Source organism: Oxyura jamaicensis, chromosome 6 (genome assembly GCF_011077185.1).
Source record: "Oxyura jamaicensis isolate SHBP4307 breed ruddy duck chromosome 6, BPBGC_Ojam_1.0, whole genome shotgun sequence".
Taxonomy (NCBI): domain Eukaryota; kingdom Metazoa; phylum Chordata; class Aves; order Anseriformes; family Anatidae; genus Oxyura; species Oxyura jamaicensis.
Window position 1 is genome coordinate 3,595,629 of NC_048898.1, and position 21,545 is coordinate 3,617,173.

At 52.1% G+C, this 21,545-nt stretch overlaps 1 protein-coding gene across 2 annotated transcripts in view; it reads right to left on the reverse strand.

The window, feature by feature from the left end:
- The window catches only part of LOC118168901 (hexokinase-1), a 42,192-nt gene that overhangs the window by 16,823 nt on the left and 3,824 nt on the right, over positions 1 to 21,545 (reverse strand). The window contains exons 1-4 of one of the 2 annotated variants that reach the window (XM_035329621.1): positions 16,072 to 16,237; positions 9,939 to 10,101; positions 5,216 to 5,364; positions 403 to 522 (exon numbers count right to left, since the gene is read on the reverse strand). In XM_035329621.1, the coding sequence (XP_035185512.1) occupies positions 403 to 522; positions 5,216 to 5,364; positions 9,939 to 10,101; positions 16,072 to 16,134 (495 nt within the window). In that variant the 5' untranslated portion in view covers positions 16,135 to 16,237. Of the gene's footprint in view, positions 1 to 402; positions 523 to 5,215; positions 5,365 to 9,938; positions 10,102 to 16,071; positions 16,238 to 21,545 lie in introns of those variants that run through there. The other variant, XM_035329620.1, reaches the window with a different exon arrangement.

The following is a 21,545-nucleotide window of genomic DNA, read 5'->3' on the forward strand; positions in this document are numbered from 1 at the left end:
ACCCAGCTGTTGGCACGGCTCAGCACCACTGCTTGCGAGGAAAACCCCGATCTGGATCAGCGTCCACATTCGGGAAGTTCAGCAAACTCTGAGCAAATGCTGCTGGACCGGGTCCTTCCCAGTTATGCTCCACGGAGAGGAGAAAAAGGCTGCACAGAAGCCAGGCAAAATTGCTGCTGTGTTTACACGGTAAGCCGTAATACCGGAGAGGTCACGCAGAGACAGCACAAAACATCAGCTGGCGCTTTGTCATCTGTTCATCAGCTCTTTCAAACAGGAACGTAAATACAAACACCAAGCCTCACAGTGAAATGAGACCTGTCTGGGATGCTGCTTTCACAGCAGTGAGTTAATAACACGGTGGCTCTTCTGCACACTAAGAGAATCGTCACATCTTCTTACCTCATCTAGCTTGGATTGTCGGCACGGGAAAGAGAACGTAAACCCAACAGGTAACTTCTTGTCTTTGATTTGTTGTTTCTCCATAAAGTCTCCCAGGCATTCAGCAACGTGATCAAAAAGCTGTAAGAAAGGGAAGAGGATAAAACCTTAACTAGAGTACAGTCTGGGGGAGAAAAGATTTCAAACTGCATACATAAACAATATGGGATGGAGAGGAAGGGAAAAATATCTGCTTGTCCTGGTTTCAGTTAGGACAGTTATTTTTCCTCCTAGTAGCTGGTAGGGTGCTATGTTTTGGATTAGGATGAGACAAGTGCTGATAACATGCTGATGTTTTAATTGCTGCAGAGCACCGCTTATACTAAGCCAAGGACTTTTCAGCTTCTCACTCTGTCCTGCCAGCGGGCAGGCTGGGGGTGCAGCAAGAGCTGGGAGGGGACAGACCCAGGACAGCTGACCCCAACTGGCCAAAGGGGTATTCCATACCATCTGATGGCATGCTGAACAATATCTAGGGGTGGCTAGCCGGGGTGGGGGGGCCGGCTGCTCAAGGTTGGGCTGGGCATCGGTCAGCGGGTGGTGAGCAATTGCATTGTGCATCACTTGTTTGTACATATTAGTATTATTATCATTATTTTCTATCTTAATAAACTGTCTATCTCAACTCACAGGCTTCACTTTCCCATTTCTCTCCCCCATCCCAGAGAGGGAGGGGGGAGGGTGAGTGAATGGCTGTGTGCTGTTTAGCTGCCAGCCGGGTTAAACCACAACACTGCTCCAGGTAGTTAAAGAGATTTTAATGACAGAACTATGCAAATGCTCTCAGACCCTGCATGTTAACATCTTAATAATTAACACATTATGAAATGTGATGTCATTTTATGCACCCAGCTCTGCATTGCACCTTTTACATCCACATCAAAATGTTCTTCCTGAAACAAGCAGCGCACGGCTCTGCAGCCTGCCAGAACACTTCCACTCAACGTTTGATGCGAATCTTTCAACCTTTCCACAACAGGAAGGGCTATCTTAAAAGAACATTTGGGATCCGGTCCCATGTGAGGTTGAGCACTTTTACAGTGATCAATACGCAGTTCACTCAAGCACTGCTGACACCAAAGAAGTCAGCAGTTGCAAGAGCCACCCAGAAGGACATCACCTCTCAAACCTATTTCTATATCTATTTCAAAATCAACCCCTGGCACTCAAATGCACATCTGTATCCACCTATAACAAAAAGCCAGACGTGCCTTGAACTGACCTGTACCCCAAATAGGTATCAAGCCTCCTAACAAGTCGCCTCCTGCCCCAGAAGATAACTTCACATTTTGTTGCGCTCCTTGCAAACATTAAATAATTCCATAACACTTAAAAATAAAAATCCATCTGCAGCGTTGGCAGGCCAAGGCCATGGCCAGAAAAAAAAACTGCCCAGAAGATTGGGGCTAATTGGAAGGGAGTACAGAAAGGTATCTGTTGGTTGCAATCAGCCTTCACAGCTTTATGAAGAATAATTTTCAGTCTCAGAGCTACAGCAGAGCACTACAGACCATTACGAAAACGACGAGGAATATTTTGCTGTTTGAAGCAGGTCAAGAAGCGCTGCACGTAACGTGACAATTTAATAAACACCTTTAACCGATTCCTACTCTGAGATTGCTTTGAGTTAAGCAAAAGCATGGTGGTTTCCCAGGAAAATGTTGCCATTCCTTGTCCTGAGCAGATCAAAGCCACTTCCTGGAGCGCAGGCAGTGCAGCAGCACAGAAAGCAACGCACACTGTGCTGCTGCAACACCGTTTTCAGCTGTCCCAGTGATGGAGAGAGGAAAAGGAGTTATAAAAATGACTAGTGCAAAGTAATAAAATACCATAATTTCTCCAGGAGGAACACAAAAATAACAAGAGGATACATCTCTATCATGTTTTCCATCTGAAAGTATCTTGCTGCACAGTGAAGCTTATTAAACTCCCAGCTGCTACCAGGATTACAGATGATAACCAGGGGCCAACTGCAATCCCCTCAGGAATTTGGAGAGCAGGAAACAGCAACATCGACTGAGGACATTGCTGCACAATGCTTCCCTTACGCAACAAACCACAACCACCCAGAGACAGGGCCTGCTTTTCAATTCCGACCACGAAAGATCCCTCGGCGATCCCAGATCACTCACAGAAGTCCACACATCTGCTGGCATTTGCCTGTCGAAAACTCCCCTCTGCGGGTTAGCGCGCAGCGAGCAGCACACAGCGACTCGTGCACCGTGCACGGGGCACGCCAGTTACCCATTAGCCACGTTCCTCGTGTTACGGTAGCTGGGTCTAGTCAGTAATGTCGGGGCTGGCTGTGCTACTGTTTTCAACAGAGCATGGAAGAAAGGCATTGCTCAAAAGGAGGGGAAAAAAGCAAAAAGAGAGGCTCTTATTGATTTTGCTGCTGACAAGTACAGTATGGTTTTGGCTAAGAAGCCTCGAGGATGCATGTGTATGTTCCTGTGCCCACCTTAACATCCAAACCTCACAAACAGGGGACAGCAGAAGCACCATTACGAGGTCCTGCAGCAGACGTGAGGCAACACAGCCGCCAGCCGCTGAGCAATATGCTGTCAGGCTTCATTGCTTCCTCTGGCCCTGGCGTTGCCTGCTCAGGTTGGGCTCCAAGAAGGTTCCACAAGGATGCACTGGGCTGGCAGCCAGCAGACTTTGGCAAGCAGCTGAAGATGGGAGCTGAGGCTCAGTCCCCTGAATAGGGAAGACTTTAAGGAGCTAGGAGCCCACGGCTTCAGATCAGAACAGCCACAAATCCAAGCCCTACCTCCAGCAGCGGCAGAAAAAAGCTGAAATCAAGCCTAGAGCACGCTCCCGTTTGCTGTGTTGACACAGAAAACAGGATTCTTACAAGTTTTAGACCTGCTGTTACACTGGAAGTCAATGAGAGTTTTGCCCTTGACTTGGACAGGGAACTGTCTCTGACCAGCAAAGGTGTCAGCCTGCACCTGACCGGTGGGGGAAAATCAAAGTGTGAATGCAAGGAAGCAGAAAATATCAAAATGAACTGTGCCATTGAGGCATGAGGCCATAAATCACAATCCCTTCCATAAGCTGATTACATATTAGGCTTTAAGAGTATAATTCAGTGAAGTTAATGACACAGCCTGCTGAAAAACATAGTAGTAGCCTACCCTGTGCAGGCAGTTCAGTCCAGTCCAAGTATTCCACTAATCTGGTGCAGAGATTTCGCAGTACCTCAGCCACAGGCATCAGTCATAAGCAACAAATCACCACCTGCCTGTGCTCCTCCTGGGCACCTGCCATGTTTTCCTGTGAAGTCTCACATCAAACGATTTAGTCGAGGTTGCATATTGTCACAGGATGACTTCAGACCCGGACTCGGTTCTGATATGTTCACCTTTTTTTTTTTTTCCTTTTACTTAAATACTGGGAGCGACTGTCCACCGAGGGTCACTGGAAACCTTCCTTGCTTCCCTTCCTGTTCAAAATCCTTGACAAAACCTATCAGCCCGAGCTCCAGGCTGCTGGTTCAAATGGCCTTGGGATATTTAAAAATTAAAATACCAACACAACAACACCCAGGAAAGAATGCAGACCTGATGTCTCCTCTCCCAGCTTCTCCTTAGTGTCCTTATCACCTCTCCATCAAGTCTCACCCTAAATCAGCCTGCCTGCACTGCCTGGGGCAGACGCTTGCCTCCTGCGTGTGCATGCAGCCCTGCTGCTTGTTAGCCTCCAGCTTCCGACCCCCTCCCTTGATGGAAGGGCAGCCCCAGGCTCCAAAGTTGCCTCCTGGCATCCCACACGACTTCTCTGCTTCCACCAGTAACAGGCAGTGCAGCTCAGCTCCTCTCCAAAATCTTTCCATGGGAAAGCTGCTGCATGACCTGTCCCAAAGCAATAATACTAAGAAAAGCCTTTCCAAGAAAGGCATTTTCCTGCTGCAGTTCAGATACCCCAGCAATGCTACTTAAAAGCCACGATTGCCATCTCACTGCACCAAGGCAGCAGCACTTACTAGGTATGTACCTTAAGGATGTTGAGGTGACTACAGAAAATATATTAAGGATAGAAATGCTGTTTACTTTTTATTATTCTTTTGAAACAAGCTTTAAGTTTTCTGCAAGCCTTTTGTTATACTTTTAAATAGCATCTTGTTCTAGTAAAAAGTGTAAAAAACATGCTTTTTCCAACCATGTAAGTACCTATTGTACTACCCTGACACAGAGAAAAACTACCTCTAAGATATTCCCTGTAATCTGCTTCCCGATTATAAAAAGAAAACAGATTCTTCCAGCTAACACAAACCAAGACACATCATTTCTTCAGCAGAAACTAAGTTGAAGTTGTCCCAGAACGTACTAACGTACTTGTACCTTTCATGAATGCTGAGTGGCTCAGACTGCCAGGGCAGATATTTGGTCGTTGGGATTTTCTGTCCCCCATCTAGCGTTAAAATCGCAGGGCTGCTCTGGCTATCTGCTTACCAAGGCCAAGTTGTTTTCCTGCTCTCCATTCCTATCTCCAGAAAGGAAGTTTACTATAAAAGCCAGAGTTCTTATTTCTAGGCCCGTTTTCTCCTAACCAAGGCAGAAGTCTCCCACACAGTGACAGCAGAGCCGCAGCACCCAAGAATACGCTGTTACTTTTTTATCCTCAGTACTGACAAAGAACTGTAGCGGGGTCCATGCATGCTATAGGTACAACTGGTAAGATGGTAAGGCCAGTCTTGTGCCCTTTTCCTAAAACAGCAGCGTGAAAGCAGCTGATCTGTCGAGAGAAGTCATAAGGAGGAGGCACTTACCCGTGTCCCGCTGCCGTGCATGATATCTTCAGGCGTGTTATAGATTTCGCTTTCCATTTGCACCGTCTGCTTTTTTTCATGCGACACTTTCACCCGCAGAATGCGAAAGTAAGAACCGCCAAGATCCAGAGCAATGAAATCTCCTTTCTCTACGTGGAAAACAAGACACAAGCGATTGAAACGTGTAGGCAATATAAATATGTGACAAAATAAGCTCTAATAAGTACAAAGCACAGGCAAACACACAGTGTTTATAGCAAGCAGGGCACCCACGTGGGGCATCAGCCTGACTCCCTGCAGCTTAACATAAAAGTGGTGCGATGGCAAGGGTGACCACTACTGATGCCCGGGTAACTGCAGGGAGGGTTCACCCAGAAAGAAACAGACTACCAGCGGACGGCTTGCATCCAGATCTCATGACTAAGCTGGCAGAGCAAAGATCTCAGGAGAAAGCTGAAAGGATGTTGAAAAAAGAGTGAAATGAAGGGATGCCAGACCACTGATGAGCCGCCTTTTGCTGTAAATGAGCCTGTGTCACTTTGGCAAGTAACAGAGAATAGTGGCTGGACTGTGAGAGGCTCTGAAATCAACAAATTAGATACAAATGTAGTTAAAGGGGAACCACTGGTTTTACCCCTGGAAGCTGAGACTCTGCAATCTGCAGTCAAATAACACAAGTCAGAGAAATGACGGTCTGAAAAAATCGCATGGAGTCTGCACCACTGAAGGACTTGCTCAGAAATTGTAAACCCTTGGAAGCTCCTGAATACGTCCCCAGGAGCCAGGGAAAAAGTTAGGATACCCTTATCTCCCTCTGTTTGAAAGGAATTTGGATTTAAAGGGTCTGAAGCCAAATCCACTGTCGCCACACTGTCACAGACTTCAGGGTGTAATTCAGGTGACAGATGTGTGGGCCAGCTCCCTGAGAAATGGCACTCTCAGTCCCCCTGGAGAGCAAGGCAAATAGATGTAACTGAAGCACCTCTGCTGTCTTATCAAAGAGGGAGCAAACAAAGACAGCAATCGCTGAAGTCTGTGAAAAGATAATGTTTAGGAAAGCAGTGTGCACACCTTATCACACAGCTGTGTACGTTCTGGCTGCAGTTAATCGCCGAGGCTCTTTGCAAGCATTTGCCTCTGCACACAACATCCCCAGGCTCACCGAGAGGAAGCGAAGCAGAGGCACGCAGCACTTTCTCCTCCCGGTTTCCTCACCAATTTGCTCTTCTCTGCAGTGCCAGAATCGCCCCGCGCTGTAGGCAGGGTGAGCTGTGTCCCCCGCTTCCTGCACCACTGCTGCACGTTGCCAGTCCCATACCACAGCCCGTTGGGCTCTTTTTCATTCCTGTTCCAACTTTAAGCTATGACTATACGAAGGCCATTCCTAGCACCATCCCTTTTCCATTTCTAACTAAATGCAATCTGGAAAAACCTCTAGCAGTACCTGTTGACTACCATGTCACCTCAAGCTTCAGCTCAGCTCCCGGAGCCTTCTGAGGCCACGCTGCCACCAACAAATCAGGCATGCACCTCACCCACGAGGATTTCCAGATGCAGATTTACCCCTGAGGTTACCGTGCCCAATCTCAGGCCCAAAGTCCTGACTCAGTGACCCACTCCTCCTCATTGCCCCGTGCACCTCCAGGATCCCCATCCCGCTCAGCACAGCCGAGGAGCCGGAGGGGGCGTCCCTCAGGGCAGGACCTCGAACAGGAAGAGCCAAAACAGAGGCAAACACTCTGCAGAACTTTGTGGTTTTCCAGTGCTGCAGTGTAATACAGCAAACAAAGCACCAGCGAGGGAGAAACTACGAAGAACAACAGCCTGCATACAGAAAATGTAGCAAGATGAAAGAAGGAGCCCACAGCTCCTACCAAGCCTTGTAATTTTACAATGCAACCTTTTCTTTGTGCTGCTTAAGACGGGGAAACTCAGAGGTCCCGACGTAAGATCACGCAGAGCTTGTCTACCTGTTTCTGAGCTTTAAATACTGCTTAGCTCCACTACAAACGTCATGTCAAACGTGTATGCAGCCAAACTGCAGACGCTGCTCCCTCATTGGAGTCTGCATAACGAATTCAGCTCCTCAGCCTTCGGTGGGACAGGGCTGGAAGAAAAGCATTTAGCACAAGTGCCTCATTAAGCCGAATACCTGAATACGCCTTCTCGTAGTGGAGTATCATTTGTCCAATGTAAACCATTACCTTCGATGAGTAATGAAAAATCAACACTGGACCAGATGGCCCTTCTTCAAGCCTAAATGCCCCTCGGTAGTACTTCAAACAAAGAGTGCACTTCAGAAATACCTCCCTGGCAGGAAACTAACAGATTAGCGCGTCTGATTTCCAGCGCAGTCAGGCTCGTCGCAAGGTAAAATTTAGCAAGGAGTTATCCTTCTGCATCCAAAAGAAACAATTTTAAACGAAATGTAAAGCTTCCTGTATGCAAAGTAACAGATTTCTTTCCAAGTATTTCGGGAGCAGTATCTAATCTATACTTTATAAGACGAAGATACAATCAAAGCTGCTGTAAATTAATTTAGGTAGATCCTTTGGAAGCGTTTTGAAATAGCTTCAAATATTGTTCAAGGCACTCTGTACAAAACCTCGTGGCTTTCATAGACTAAACCACTCTGAATAAAGCAAAAAGCCCTGCCAACAACAACATCTCCACAGTCGCAAAAAATTATTACTCAAAGGCTCCTTGTTAATGGAGTACACGAGCACAGATCCGAAACCAAACAAGAGCGTTTTGTCTGACCAGCCAGCTCCCAGAAAGACGATCACCCTCGAAGGGAAGGGCCTAACAGATGGAAATGAGAGAGGGGCCAGAGAAAAGGACGGGGTTCCAGCCCTGGGCATTTACAGAGGGAGAGCTGAAGGCAGAAATTGTGGCCAGCCAGGAGCCACCCTGGGCACTGCAGCACAGACACATCCCGAGCCCGCCCGGAGCCTTTGAAGGCAGAGGGATCGGGACGGGGACGCTGCGCCTGCCCTGCCATGGCCAGCACGAGCAGGTGAGTCAGGGAAAGCAACACCGTGACACCGCCCACAGCAAATATTCCTCCTCAGTAGGGTCAGAACGTGCCTTTCCCAGGAAAATAACGCAATGCTTTTACTTGTGCTTCCAACAGCTAGCCAAGGAGACGCTCGTAACCTGTGTACACAGACGACAAGCCAGTCATACAGAGAACATCTGGGGCGAGCCACTGCCGTGCCCTAACTCCGCGCTGCAAACACAGCGAGCCTGTCCCTGCGAGGCTGGCGGTGGCCAAACGGGCACAGCACCAAGAGCTGAGCTCCCTGCACACATCGCAGGGTGCCTTTTTTCAGTAGGTGTGCGGTACGTGATCTGAAAGGAACTCCTCAACTTGCTCGGCCGGGGCTGCCCATTGCTCTGGCCCATGCCTGGTCGCAGCAGGTGTCTCACACACCGCTCCTGGCCAGGCACAGACCCCCTTTCCTCGTGCCGTATCTCCAGATCTCCCCAGTTTGTACCATGGAACAGCCTGGAAAATTATTCGACTCACTGCAAGCAGCTCTGATTTTCTAACCTGCAGTGCCTGAGGGACCAGGGGACAGGTTTGTACACAGCTGAACTCAAGCAGGCAGGAAGAAAAACCAGAGATTTCAGAAAAAAAAAGGTTGGGATTTCCCACAAAAGCTGCCTGGCAGCGCTCGCACGAGGTCGCCTCACCTGCAGTCCCTTAGAGAAAACCCTGCCTGTGACGCAGCAGTGTATGGCAGCGAAATGGTTCCTCCCTTTCTCAGCAGACTGCAAGTTTCAACACAACATTTCAACACAGCAGCTAGCAGTGCTAATTTAAGGGAAACACGGGGTTCAAGCTTGCTCTCCCTTTCTTTAGGCAGAAAATAGCACTTCGATTAAAAAGCGTAAGGTGGCAGAAAGCAACAGCAAAGCAGAAGTATCAAAGATTTCCACCTGCCAGACAGCTCCAACTGCTGCAGAACGCCAGGCTTCTCGTTCCTTCACCCATTGGTTTTTTGATCTTAATTCAAAAAAGCCTCAAAACATGCAAGAACTGTTCAACAGCTAAAACCGTGTAACTGCTGCGTACGGGGACTTAATTTGTGGAGGCACCAAAATACGGTCAACCAACTCACGCTACATGGATGGAAACCCCGTGTTAACGCTACATAATGAGCCCTGCTGCACAGTGTTTATAAAGGTATTTGTATACTACATAGATAGCTTTGGTTTGTTTGCTTGTACTAAAATAAATTAAAAGGTAGCTACAAAAAGCAAAATGAGTGCCAGGAAGCTGAAATTCAGCACATAAGGGTTCATACTTCCACTGGAAAAACTAAGTAGGAGAAGGGAGGTTGAGTCAAGCAGCAAATGACTAAAAGCCGCTGTATTTCTTACGATAAAATCACGTGAATATGAACGGCATAAATCAGAAATCTCATGTGCTGTACTGATTCTTGACAGACCAATCTCTGTGTAAGCGTATCGGCTGTTGGTGGCGCGTTTGACAGGAACGGCTCTTCTGCTGCCATCAGAGCATGTTTGACACAGGAATCACAGAATCCTCCGGTTTCTGTGGGAACAGCTCTGCACGCAGAGGGGAGGTTACCTCCAAAACGTTGTCTGGGCTCACCAGGGAGCAAACTGCTCTTGCTGTTCTCAGCAGTGCTTTGGTGTATTCCTAACAGGTTTTCCCACCATACTTAATAGGGAAAACGATTTCTCAGACCCTTACCTGAGCCGTCAGGAATGGACCTCACGAAGGTCGGAAGCATTTTCACTGTAGCCGTGGGGTTAAAGTCTCGGGAGAGGCCGTTCTTCATCTCCCTCCTGAAGCGAGCCATAATGTCGATCAGCGTTTCGTCGGAGAGCCGCATGGCGTAAAGGTATTTATCAATCTGGGGAGAAAGACAGACACCACCACAGGGTGAAAGGCTATCCCGAGGTGCCCAAGCAGGGCGATCCCACCCTTTAATTACAATAACAATGTATGGCCCCTGCTTGGCCCTGGGGCTCTGCCCAAGCCAGCAACCCAGCTGAGTGCTTCGTGCTTTGTCTTTTGATACAAAATCAAGGAAAAGGTGCAAGTGGTATGACTTACGCAGCACGTACATCCATCCTGCTGCCTTCCCAAGGCAAGGCCCAATCCCCCATCGCTCTGCCTTCTCCTTTCCCCAAAAAAAGCTCACCCACAGCCTCACACCTTATCTCCAGCCCTCCTCCCATTTCCCCTGGCTATCTGTGAGCTGAGAAGCTGAAGCCAAAAACGTTTCTTTTTGCTCCTTGTCCGAGCTGGGGGCATCGCTGCAATCCCCAGAGGTGCCTCTTATTTAAACCTTTGGTCACGCAGCACTCGCCACAGCGGTTCCAGCACTGTGTTCCCAGCTGAGCCACGATTTCGGTGTACCAGGCCATTTTCCCTGCCCTGCTCCAAAGCAATCACAGCCAGACTCGGGAGAGACAGAACGGCACTGTGGGCAGGTTGGGCCTGGCTCCTCCACACAACATCAAATTAAAAAGGTGTTGACTTCTCCCTCGTGGTTTCCCAGGAAGGAACTTTATCTCCCTGGAAAAAGAGGACGGTTCCAGTTTTCCAGTAATAATACTTTCCATAGTATTACACCCATCTTTATCATCAGGAAGAGCGAGAGATGCTTTGATGCCTCAGAAATGCAACTTGGCCTTGCGGGGTTCTTGCTAAACGCACGTCCCACCCCTTTCACCTCAGCTGCCAGTCTATTCCTGCCTCGTCTCATTATCTACCTTGGAAATTTGGTTCTGCAAACAGTTCAGACCGAAGCCACACCTCTGGGATCACTTCTGCTTGCAGCTTAGTGGGATCAAGAAAATCAAACCCTGCCCATGTCCTCCGTCCTCAGCAAAACTGGAAAAGCCACCTCGTTTTAATGACCTTGTGGGCCATTCCTGCGCTGAGGCTGGAAGCCTGGGGAGCGCTCACCTCTCCCCCAACACCGCACCCGAACACGGCCGATGCCGCAATAAAACACCCCTCGTAAAACCTAGGCACGCAAATGCTGCGTACGCCTGGGACTTTGAGACGGGGAGCGATGAATAACGCTGTAGGTGAGCGGAAGGCGCCCAATCGAGATGCAATTAGACCCTAAAGCTCCCCATAAAAGCAGCTCCCCACGAAGCAGTGCCGCACGTAGCCGAGGTGCGCGGCGCTGATAGCCTATCTCCCCACGCCACGCGCCCTCGCGCCGTGACCAAGCACTTCCACGGCCGGGGAGGAAGGCGGGCACGGACGGCACCGCGGGGCGCAGCTCCCCGGCCTCATCCTGACCCGCAGCGCCGGGGAGACCCAGGCTAACCCTGCGGGGTACCCTGCGGGTTCGGTGCCGTTGCTCGCAGAGGGAGAGCGAGAGAAAGGTCAAGTGCAAGTTGAAGGGGATGGGATGGAGCAGCAGTAAGGCAGGGCACTGCGCACATGCCCCGCGAACCGGAGAGGCGATCGGTGCGAGGGCACAGCTAACGGGCAGAAGGAGAGCTGGGACAGCATCCCGGGGTCCTGGCCGTGTCCCGTGCCACCCCGCTGGGCCGACAGCCCCGGCACTGCCCCAGGAGCCGAAGCCCAGACAGGGCAGAGCCTCTCCGCAGCCCCAGCGGGCGCGGGGACGGGCGCAGGGCTGGCGGCAGGCAGGAAGGCCGCTCGGCTCCGCAGCAAGCCCTGCCGGAGCTTTTTTTAGCCGCGACTGTTTAGCAGTGATGTCAGAGCCTGAGGTTATTCCCTTTTACAGCGGGGGGGGGGGACTGGGACTGGGACTGTTAAGGCTGTCGGCAGCCCACGCTGCCACTCAGAGGCCTGCTTACACAAATCCCCCAGGGAAAGCTACGCTAACGCACGGTGCACAGGCAAACCGCGCACTGAGAGCACCCCCCTGCAACGCCCGACGCCCTACATCCTCCCAGAACCAGGCTGAAGTGCTCAGCCCCACCAAAAGCCCTGGTGTGAGCACAGGTTTGGGGGCTTGTGCACTCGGGCCCAGGGGAGCCCACCCTTCCCTCCACCGCAGCAAGGGGAAAGGGAAGGGAGGGCTCTTCTCCCTCCTGTGAAGAAGCGCTGAGAGCCGTCAGCGTGCTTACACACGGCGATGGGACCCTCATCACACTGAGGCCATCTTCAACGCTGAGGCTCACCGGGCAGGGAGGATGGGAGATGAGCGCTAAACCTTGGCTTGAAACAAAATCACTCCTGGGTGTTACAGTGTGAAACAAACCCCAAAATAAAGCCCACAGGTTATTTTCTCCCAGGCAGGAAAAGGGTCAGCCAGCAGGGTGTACAGCTCCAAGGGAAAAGCTGGCTCTCCAAGGGACAGCAGCCCCCCGGGGGAACGGCCACAGATACCTGGGCTGGGGGAGATGGAGGCTGGATGGCAGGAGGGAGGATTAATTACACCCCGCTCTGCCCATCAGAAAGCCAATCTCAGCCTTACCCACAGGGAAGTGGCAGGGACAGAGGCACCCGGCCGGACCCACAGCGCCGGGGGAGTCGGGTGCCAGCCCTCCCCGGGGGCTGGCGGAAAGCAGGAGCGATTTTGGGCAGGCTGCGTGGGCAAGGAGCAGAAAAGGCTCCTTTATTTAGCTGCCACCTCAGAAGGGCATCGTCCCAGCGTGCTGCTGCGGGAGCCCTCCAAGTGCTCAATCAGTTTTTCCTTTTCCATTTTTTTGAAACGGACAGAATTTGCAAACCAGTTTTTAAAAATAGGATTTCATAACCCAAACCACACGCATGCAAGTTTTCTTGGTCGCATAAAAGAAAGACTCTTTGTACGCGGGGAAAAGAACTTTGTGGAATTCCAAAGTCGCAGAAGCCTCCCCGGGAAGCTGGGAATACTTGTGAGTGCATAGCGAAACACGGCGCTCGTGGCCCTTCCTCTGACACGCGGCTCATTCCTGGGACACTGACAACAGACGGTGGTATCCAAGAGCAGGGCACTCCCATCACAACCCCAGAAATCATTAGCACCTACTCTCCTGGCAGCTTTGCACGAACACCCTTCCCTGTGTGAACACTTCTGTGCAGAGCTGGTGGTGCTCCGCACACCTTTCAGCGTCAGGAATATTCACCGGGAGCTGCAACGTGTTGAAACAAGTAATTTAGGCACCCTGAAACTGCTTGTGCTTGCTTACCATTTATCAGATTGGTTCCTAAAAAGCCTTTAGGGTGGCAGGTCATGTTTCAGGGGGGTTTAATACCAATTCTTTCATTTCACACCTCGCTCCATCACGTTCTTTTCAAGGTTAATGATTAAAGTGTCACTCCTGAGTGCAGGGCTCTTCGTTTTTTCCTTCTCTCATCAGGTAGCACGACAAAAAGCTTTTGTTCCCCTGGCAGAAAGCAGGCAACACCTAGAGGCTCCCTTCCCCAGCGCCAGCCACTGCAGGTCCAAACCTGCTGGAGCCAACAGGCACTCGCTCAGCGTGCACTTTTACAGCAGCTCTCCTGCACCTGGGCCAGCAGCACAGACACCAAGGACGCCCTGTGGTGCTCGGACACAAATCAGCTTGTAAAGAAAGCGGGGCCAAGGCTCGGGCTGTGTGAGGTCCCCTGTCACAGCAAGGGTGCTGAACGACTGCCGCTGTGGTCCCTGGAGCTGTCAGGGAAGAGGTGTTCTCAAAACCACCTGGGTAATTTGGAGTAAAACCATATGAATATTTGTATGGTACCTGGCATCGTGCATTATTGCCAGCTTGGCTTCTGTGCAGTGGGATCACGTGCGAGTGCACGGACACGGGGCTTCACGCGGCCTTCAACACCACGCGTCCACCCCGCCCCTTCCTCCTGCTCGCCCATCTTGGAAAATGTTCCAGAAACTGCCAAGTGGGGGGAAAAATCATCTCAAACCTAAGAGACTGCCTAAAATCCAGCCAGACCAACGTGGAGGCAGCAAACACTATTAAGAGCAAGGGCATCCCAAGGGCCTGAAACCTACCGGCCCCGCTGCTCCCCGGAGCAGGGTCCCACCACAGGAAGGCAGCGCTGAGCACGAGTGGGGTGGGAGCAGGGTCAGGAGGGAATCTGGGCTTTCAGCCTCAGCACAGCGGAGACCCCTGTGACAAATCCATTCCCGAATTCACCTCGTGGGCACTCGTAACCCTTTCTCGTCCCTCCCATGACCTGCAGAGGCATCCTCAAGGTGACCTGCACCACGGCGGCCGAGCACGTCACCGCCCAAGGAGCAAGGCAGAGCCCCGTGGGACCAGCACCTCGACCTGCAGCCCCCGGCCGGCTGTGAGCACGTAGCAGCAGAAAGCGAGCGCTGCTCTTCCGGCAGCAGAGAGGAGAGGGAGGGACCTGCACCGGAGCCCCGCGCGCACGTACTCCAGCGAGCTGAGACGGAGCAAAATCCCACAAGCAGCACGCTGAGATGGAGCCCAAGGGGCCTTGAGGGGTGGCAGGGAGCGGGGTCAGGGCTGCCGACCCTCCTGCAGGACAGCCAAATGAGGGGGCTCGGCCCCCGCTCCGAGAGGATACAGACAGGAAAAGCCTCCTCACATCCTCCAACAGCAGCACTCTGCTTTTCTTTAATTGGATTTTATTTTGCTCTCCCAACAAAGCCAGATTGCTCTATCAGAAGGCTTTGCAGCGCCCTGGCCAAACGGCTTCCCGTGCCGCCAGACAATAGCGGCCTCGTGGTGCCAAAGCAGCCCGCAATAAATAACCCCTGGGAACACCACCGACTTTCCCCCGTGCCTGCAGAACCCCCCCGAGCCTCCCCCTCGCAGCCTTTCTGCTGCTCCTCGGGCAGCGTGCAACCTTATGCTTATCTTGCCTTTCTAAATATAACAGGCACAGCGAGACGGAGAAGGCCTTACCCAGGCACGCACGCCTGGCGCGGGCACAGCGCGTCCAAATCCCCCAGGAACAGGAAAAGAAGGGGCTGGGGGAAAGGCCGAGCCGCTGCGTGGGGGCAGAAATCTGCCTGCAGCTCCTCGCGAGAGCTGCTGGGTGGAAAAGCAGAAGACCAGAACCACCGAAGGAGACGGGGAAGGCAGGGGGTGCTGCCTCGGGTTTTATCCGACAGAGGAAGGGGTGCAGGCGGGCTCTGCAGCAGCCTGGGTGAGCGCTGAGAGGCAGGATGGGTCCCCCCCGGGGATCCAGTGCTCTCTGTGGGGTAAGAAGTTGTCCTGCTGGGGCGTCCTCCAAGTATTCCAGGGATGCTTCCTTCAGTGGGTGCTCGCCGCGCACCGAGGCGGTCACGTAGCACCGCCGGAGGAGGTGGCCGAGGGGAAGCCTCCGCTTCGTGACGTCAGCCCGGCTCCACCGCGGGGCTCGGTGACATTTGCAATTCTTCTCCCAGTTTGCATCCCCAGCCCTGGGCCCTGGGCTCCCCGCAGCCCCGCGGCAGGCTGAGGCGGGCCCCACCTGCCATGTCTGTATTTCCCGCAGCCGCTCCCCTGGTCGTGCTGAAGGCAGGGCCGCACCGCTGGGGCAGCAGCAGTCACCTAGGGCTAAAGGCGAACGGAAAGACCCCACAGAAAAACTTCCTCCCTATCAATTCGGAAGCGGCGGCGATACGGAACCCCAAAGCCAGCTGCGGGCCGTGGCGCTATCCCCACGCAGGAGCGATGGATCCCCGGGGGAGGAAGGGACGTCCATCCTCATCGTCATCCTCCTCCCCGCCGCCATCCCCACGGGCAGCCCCTCGCCCCGCAGCCCCGGGGGCTGCAGCCAGGATTTCTTCCCACTCCTCCCCCCCCTCCCCCCCCCCGCCGCGGGGTCGCCATGGGGACACAAAGCGCCGCCAGCAGCGAAATGCACGATTTTTGAAAAAATGCAATAAATAAGGCGCTGTGACCCGGGGCGGGGGGGGGGGCAGCCCGTCCCGCGGGGGATGCCGAGCTACCTTTTTGACCTGATCCTCCTTCAGCTCCGTGAAGTAGTAGGCCAGGAGCTGGGCGGCGATCATCCTGCCGGCTACACGGGCGGCTCCGCGCACGCAGCGATGCGGCGCCCGGGGATGGCCGCGCCGCCAGCCCAGCGCCTCCCCTTCCTCCCCTCCCTCCTCCTCCTCCTCCTCGTCCTCCTCCTCCGGCTCCGCCCGCAGCCCCGGCCCGGCACGAAGCCCCCGCGGCGGTGGCTCCTCCGGCAGCGAGGAAGAGGAGGAGGAGGAAGGAGGAGGGCAATCCGCCGCCCTACCCAGCGGGGCTTCTTAGAGCAATCCCACAGCCACTGAGGGCTGCTGGAGGCTTCCTGCTGCTCGTTAAGCTCTAGTGGGGAATGGGAAAAGCAAAAAATATTATTAAAAAAAAAAAAATGCTGAGCTAAGGCTGTTTTCAGAAGCAGAAACCTTTGAGAAAACAGCGGAGCTGACCCAGACATCGTCCTCTGCCCTGCGTGTGGGATCGTGGCCAGGGTGCCCTGAGCATCCCCTCGCCATGAGCCATGAGACCAGAGGATGTGGGGCACAGCCTCGGGGTGCTGGGAGACCCCCAGGTGGTTCCCTAAAGAAGGGGAATCGCTTGGGCTGCTGCGCATTGAGGGATGCCACCTCCCTGTCTCCTCCATCAGTGAAATCCCTGCTTCAAGTACGCTGATGGCCAGGACATGCCGCCATCGGGTGCGTTCCCAAGGAGGCATCCACCACCACAAAGCCTCTGAGGGCCCGTGCAGCGATGCGATGCCCCCCTGGAAGCCGAAGGATGGATGTGGGCAGACGCCGAGGCGACACGTGTCAGCGGCCTGCAGGGCTCTCCCCCACGCCCTGTCCTTCCGCGGGGCCAGGAACCAACACCCATGCAAACGGCGGTGATGCTGGAGGCTTGATTTGCATGGAAATTGTCTGCCAAAGTCCAAGTGATTCAAAACCTGTTCCTTGAGTTTCCGGCTTCCTTTTCAATGCTGCTTTAATTCAATGGTTGCACTGGCAAAACTCACAAGCTTCTTTGGCAGACACGTCCTCCTTCACGCTGTCCTAGTCAGCGCAGGCCGGCCGGACAGGATTTCCTTCTCCACCCCACCGCTTTGGCTTTAGCCCTTTCTCAGTGAGATTTCCATCAAGCGATGGTCCTCCAGCTCATTTGCTTGCCAAGCTAATGAGCAAACCTGCCTGTGCTCCTGGCCTTGCGCACCCGAAGGCGCCTTGGGGCTGCCCTGCTGCTGGCATCGCCCTGCAACCAGGCACAAAGCTCAGGGGTGGCACAGAAACATGGAGCTGGGCAGCATCTTCCCAAGCAGGTCCTGCAACATCACCCTTGCACAGGCTGACCGAGCTCCCACTCGGGTGTAATTCACCTTTCAGCCACTCTCCTCCTCGTCTGCCGGTTAGAAATTATCTTTAATTCCCGGCCCAGGCTTGCTCCTGTTTTCAATCCATCTGTCATCTGCTAAACCTCGCCTTTCAGCTGAAATTGCTCCCCTAACTCCTGCTGCTCACTTGCTATAAATACCCGGGAAGGTAACCGTATACCTCCCGCCTTTTCCTTCGTTAAGTATGACAGAGCTAGCTCTTTTTTCAGCTCCTTTAACAGAAGACAACCAAGCTGGATCAGCAGCCTTTTCCACAGGTGCTCCAGCCTGAATCCATCTCTACCAAACGCAGCAGCTCAAGTCAGGAAAGTTGTTCCAAAACGCCCTGCTGACACGCACAGTTCTCCAACTGGAAATACACCAACCCTCTGCCCATTCAGCAGCACAAAACCGGGGGCTGCCGAGGTTAACTGGGACACAAAGATCGCCCCGTGCCATCGGCCCTGCTCCCAGGGGACAGCACACCTTTCACCCCCAGCCAAAAATCACCCTGCTTACAGCCGGGCTCAGCCAGCAGCATGCTGGCTGTCAGATGTCCTCGCCAAAAAGCTGCCCTGCAGCAGCCCGGGTTGAAATTTGCAAACAAGAAGTCATTTTGTGCACGTGTGCGTTTACATCTGTCCGAAGGCAGCCTGGCGCTGCTCGGTTCCTGCAGGCTTTACATTCGTGGTGCTGCCTCTACACAAGGTGTACAGGCTGTCCTCACATCCCCGCCAGCTCCAACACCACCCAAATGCACGGAACATCGCTGCAGGAGTGTCTGCCCGCTCAGTTAACACACTTGGACGAGCTCAAGATCTTTCCAGCTGATCTTTGACCAAATGAAGGCAATTCAAACTGCGCCCCCAGCTCTCGAGGAATTTGACTCAGCCAGCTAAAACCGAGAGGTACAAAATACCCAAACTGGCTGTGAATAACGAAGGTCTTAAGAACAAAAAGGGAAGGACAAATTAATTTTTCTTCACCCACCAAAATTATGCCCTAGGAGTGAACTGAAATCACAAATGTCACAAATCGTTGCGGTGGCTTTTGTCTCCACTGACCATTTGTATTACTTCATATTTCAAAAACTCATCCAGAACTAGTTCAGGTTTCCTTTAAGCTACAAAAAGCAATACACCAGTTCCAAACCATTACCCTGAAGCCTTCCAAGTACGGTGCAATGAAAATGAGACCCGTACACAACATAAATCCCCAAAGAAACTAGAGAATAAAGCATACGCTTAAGCAGGAGGTGGTTTGTGTGACACGAGTCAACAGCAGTTAATGGAGACGGCACCATGGTTAAATGAGTATTGCAAACAATGTGGTTTGTCTTCAGCTGTTGAACGTGGCATTCAGGAAGAAATTAACTCTACCACCCTTAAAGGCATTAGAGGAAAAGTAACAGCCCACCTGAAGGAAAACAAGTGCACTGTTTGAACATTTAGTATCTTTAGCCTGCACCTTGTGAGGACAGGTGAGCGTGTGGGCAGCTTGCGTGCCGTAACCACCGCTGGGGTGCAGGAGCAGGGCAGCTAAACATCTTCATGGACACCCAGCGTCCACACCAGCCCTCTTTGCACCGCCAGGCATGCTGGTGTTACTTCTGGGGGCCGGGAGGAGCTGTGCACAGGGTGCCCGACACAACCACACAGCTCCCCACCTCTGCATGCTGGAGAAAGCCGCCTCCTGCGAGGCTCTTGTACCTCCTTAGCATCCAGCCCCGGGTTTTTCCTTCTGCTTTACTGGAAAAGATCAATTCAGCAGCCAATTAATTACCAGCACCTAATGCACGCTGCCAGGCATCCAGCAGGCTAATTTTGAAGTCTACCGTGCCTGAAGACAAATCACTGGAGGCTGAACGTGACACCTGATGACTTGCAGCTATTTTGATGGTGCTCTAATCTTATTGCCCAGGTTTAGCTGTACCGACTGAAGTCATTCCGAATATCAGCTCTCCTGGGTGTTCCCCCCACTCCCCTTGCGTGTTTCTTCATTAAGCGTTTATTGTTCTGTATTAGTCTGTGTTCAGATGTGACTCCTACAGAATGGGGAGATTTTGTTCTTAATCATGTCCATTGCGTAGCTTTGATGTACACAGCTGCTAAATCATTCCTACTTTCATAAGGAAAAATTCAAGTTGCAGTTGTGGGGGTTTTTTGGTTGCTGTTGTTTGCTTAAGCATATGAAAAATGATCAATCCACATTTATCCACGTTGCATTTTCCCTTCACAATGCTTAAAGCACAGCAAAAGAGAGCAGCATCTCTAAGAAACAGTAATTTCCCAGCTCATAGCTGCACGTCCAACTAACAAGAAGATTTTTTAGTCTCCCTTGAAGCTCCTCGGTAGGAGACTATGCGCTAGCATGAAAGGAAGCACTGAGCATTTGTGCTGAACTCGGTGCACAAGCTACTAAGAAAATCCAAAAGCAGCACAGATATCGATTTGCTAATGCATTTAACCTCACTCAGCTGAATTGCTTATGCAATTTCACCTTGCCAGGAGGCACAGCAAGCAGGCACTACCACATAACCGGCTGGGGGCCGGGTTGTTTTATCTCATTTTTCCCCTGTTAAGAAACACCATTAGCTAGGAGCACCTTGAGGAGATCTCATTCCATGCATGGGAAAGGCCACGCCTCAGGTAGGTGGAGCAGCAGGCACTCAGAAGGTGAGTCTGTTTCCTAAGGACGAGTGCTTCCCCTGGTTAACCATGGGCCGGAACAGGCTCGGCACGTCTCACCGAGCCAGTCACCCCAGCCAAGAAAGCGCTGAGGGTTTCACCTGCACCCAAGCACCAGCGCGGCCCTCAGGCAGGGACCTGGTGGGACTGCCAGGGCTCTGGCAGGAGAGGCCAAAGAAGACAACCACCTCCGGCCCCCCAGAGCAGGACCCCTCTCCTGGGCCTCTGGAGACACGGGCTGAGGACTGCCTGTGCTAACAACTGCCTAACAGCTTGTTTTTCTTTTTAATGTAATTATATATCATCAAAATAATCATTTAAGTTCTACTATTTTAATTGAAAAGCTAGCATTTTCCATGCCTAGTAGTGTGGCTGGGCTGTCAGGCAGCATCACTACCATACATACCCCGCTGTCACCGCCTGCAGCAGCCGCTGGTGGGGAGAAGGCACACAGGGGAAAAAAATAAATAAAAAATAAGAACACTATTTGGAAGGTCTAGATGATGATTTGTTTTTAAACCTTAATGGTGGCAAGTTTCATTTAACTGGGATCAAAACGATTACTCCACCTTTAGCTAATCAATACCTCCAAAACCCGTGGGCTGCACGAGCTGCTCCGCAAAGGACTTCCCTCCCCAGCTCCTCACATTCATGGTTAAAGCCAAGAAACATCTCTCCAGAGTCACACCACCACATGACCTCATCTCCAGCTACCGTGTTACACAGCAGAGCTTCTCTTTGCAGCCGTACGACAAAGATGCTAATAATTGTAAGTGGTTTAGTGTCTGCTTGTGCAGTGTTTCAGCAGAGAAAAAGGCAATGCAGACGGGAGGGCACAAACTGCAGCGGAGCGGAAGGGAGGACAGGCGGCACTGTTTGTGTCCAAGCCTCCCCTGCTGGCTGGAGATGAAGCGGGATGAGGAGAGGCGTTCCCTTGCTGCAGGGAGAGGAAGAGTTCCTGCGGCAGTGGCAGGAGAGGAGCCCGACTTGGCAGCGAGAGCCGGGCCTCAGCCAAGAGCCACCAAGTCCAAGCCTCTCCAGACACAGCTGTGAATGGGGTGATCCTGGGGTGATCCAGTGCCCTGCTTCAGTAACACTCAAACAGGGAGCACAGCAAAACTGGGAATTTACGTACAACTAAATGCTGTCTTGTCACTCTTTAATCTCAAAGCCCAAACTCAGGAGCTTTATCACCGCATATTTATACAAATACCAATAATATAAATCTCCTATTCTCTAGTATTTTACAACATTTAAAAGGAACCTGAAAGCCCAAATACTGCCCCAAGATGGATTCCTTTCCTATAGCAGCATACCTGGCAGCTCCAGAGAGCAGCTACAAAAAGAAGGCACCATCTCTTTTGTGCTACTGGCATCCCCTGCAGCATGGGGATTCACCACAGCA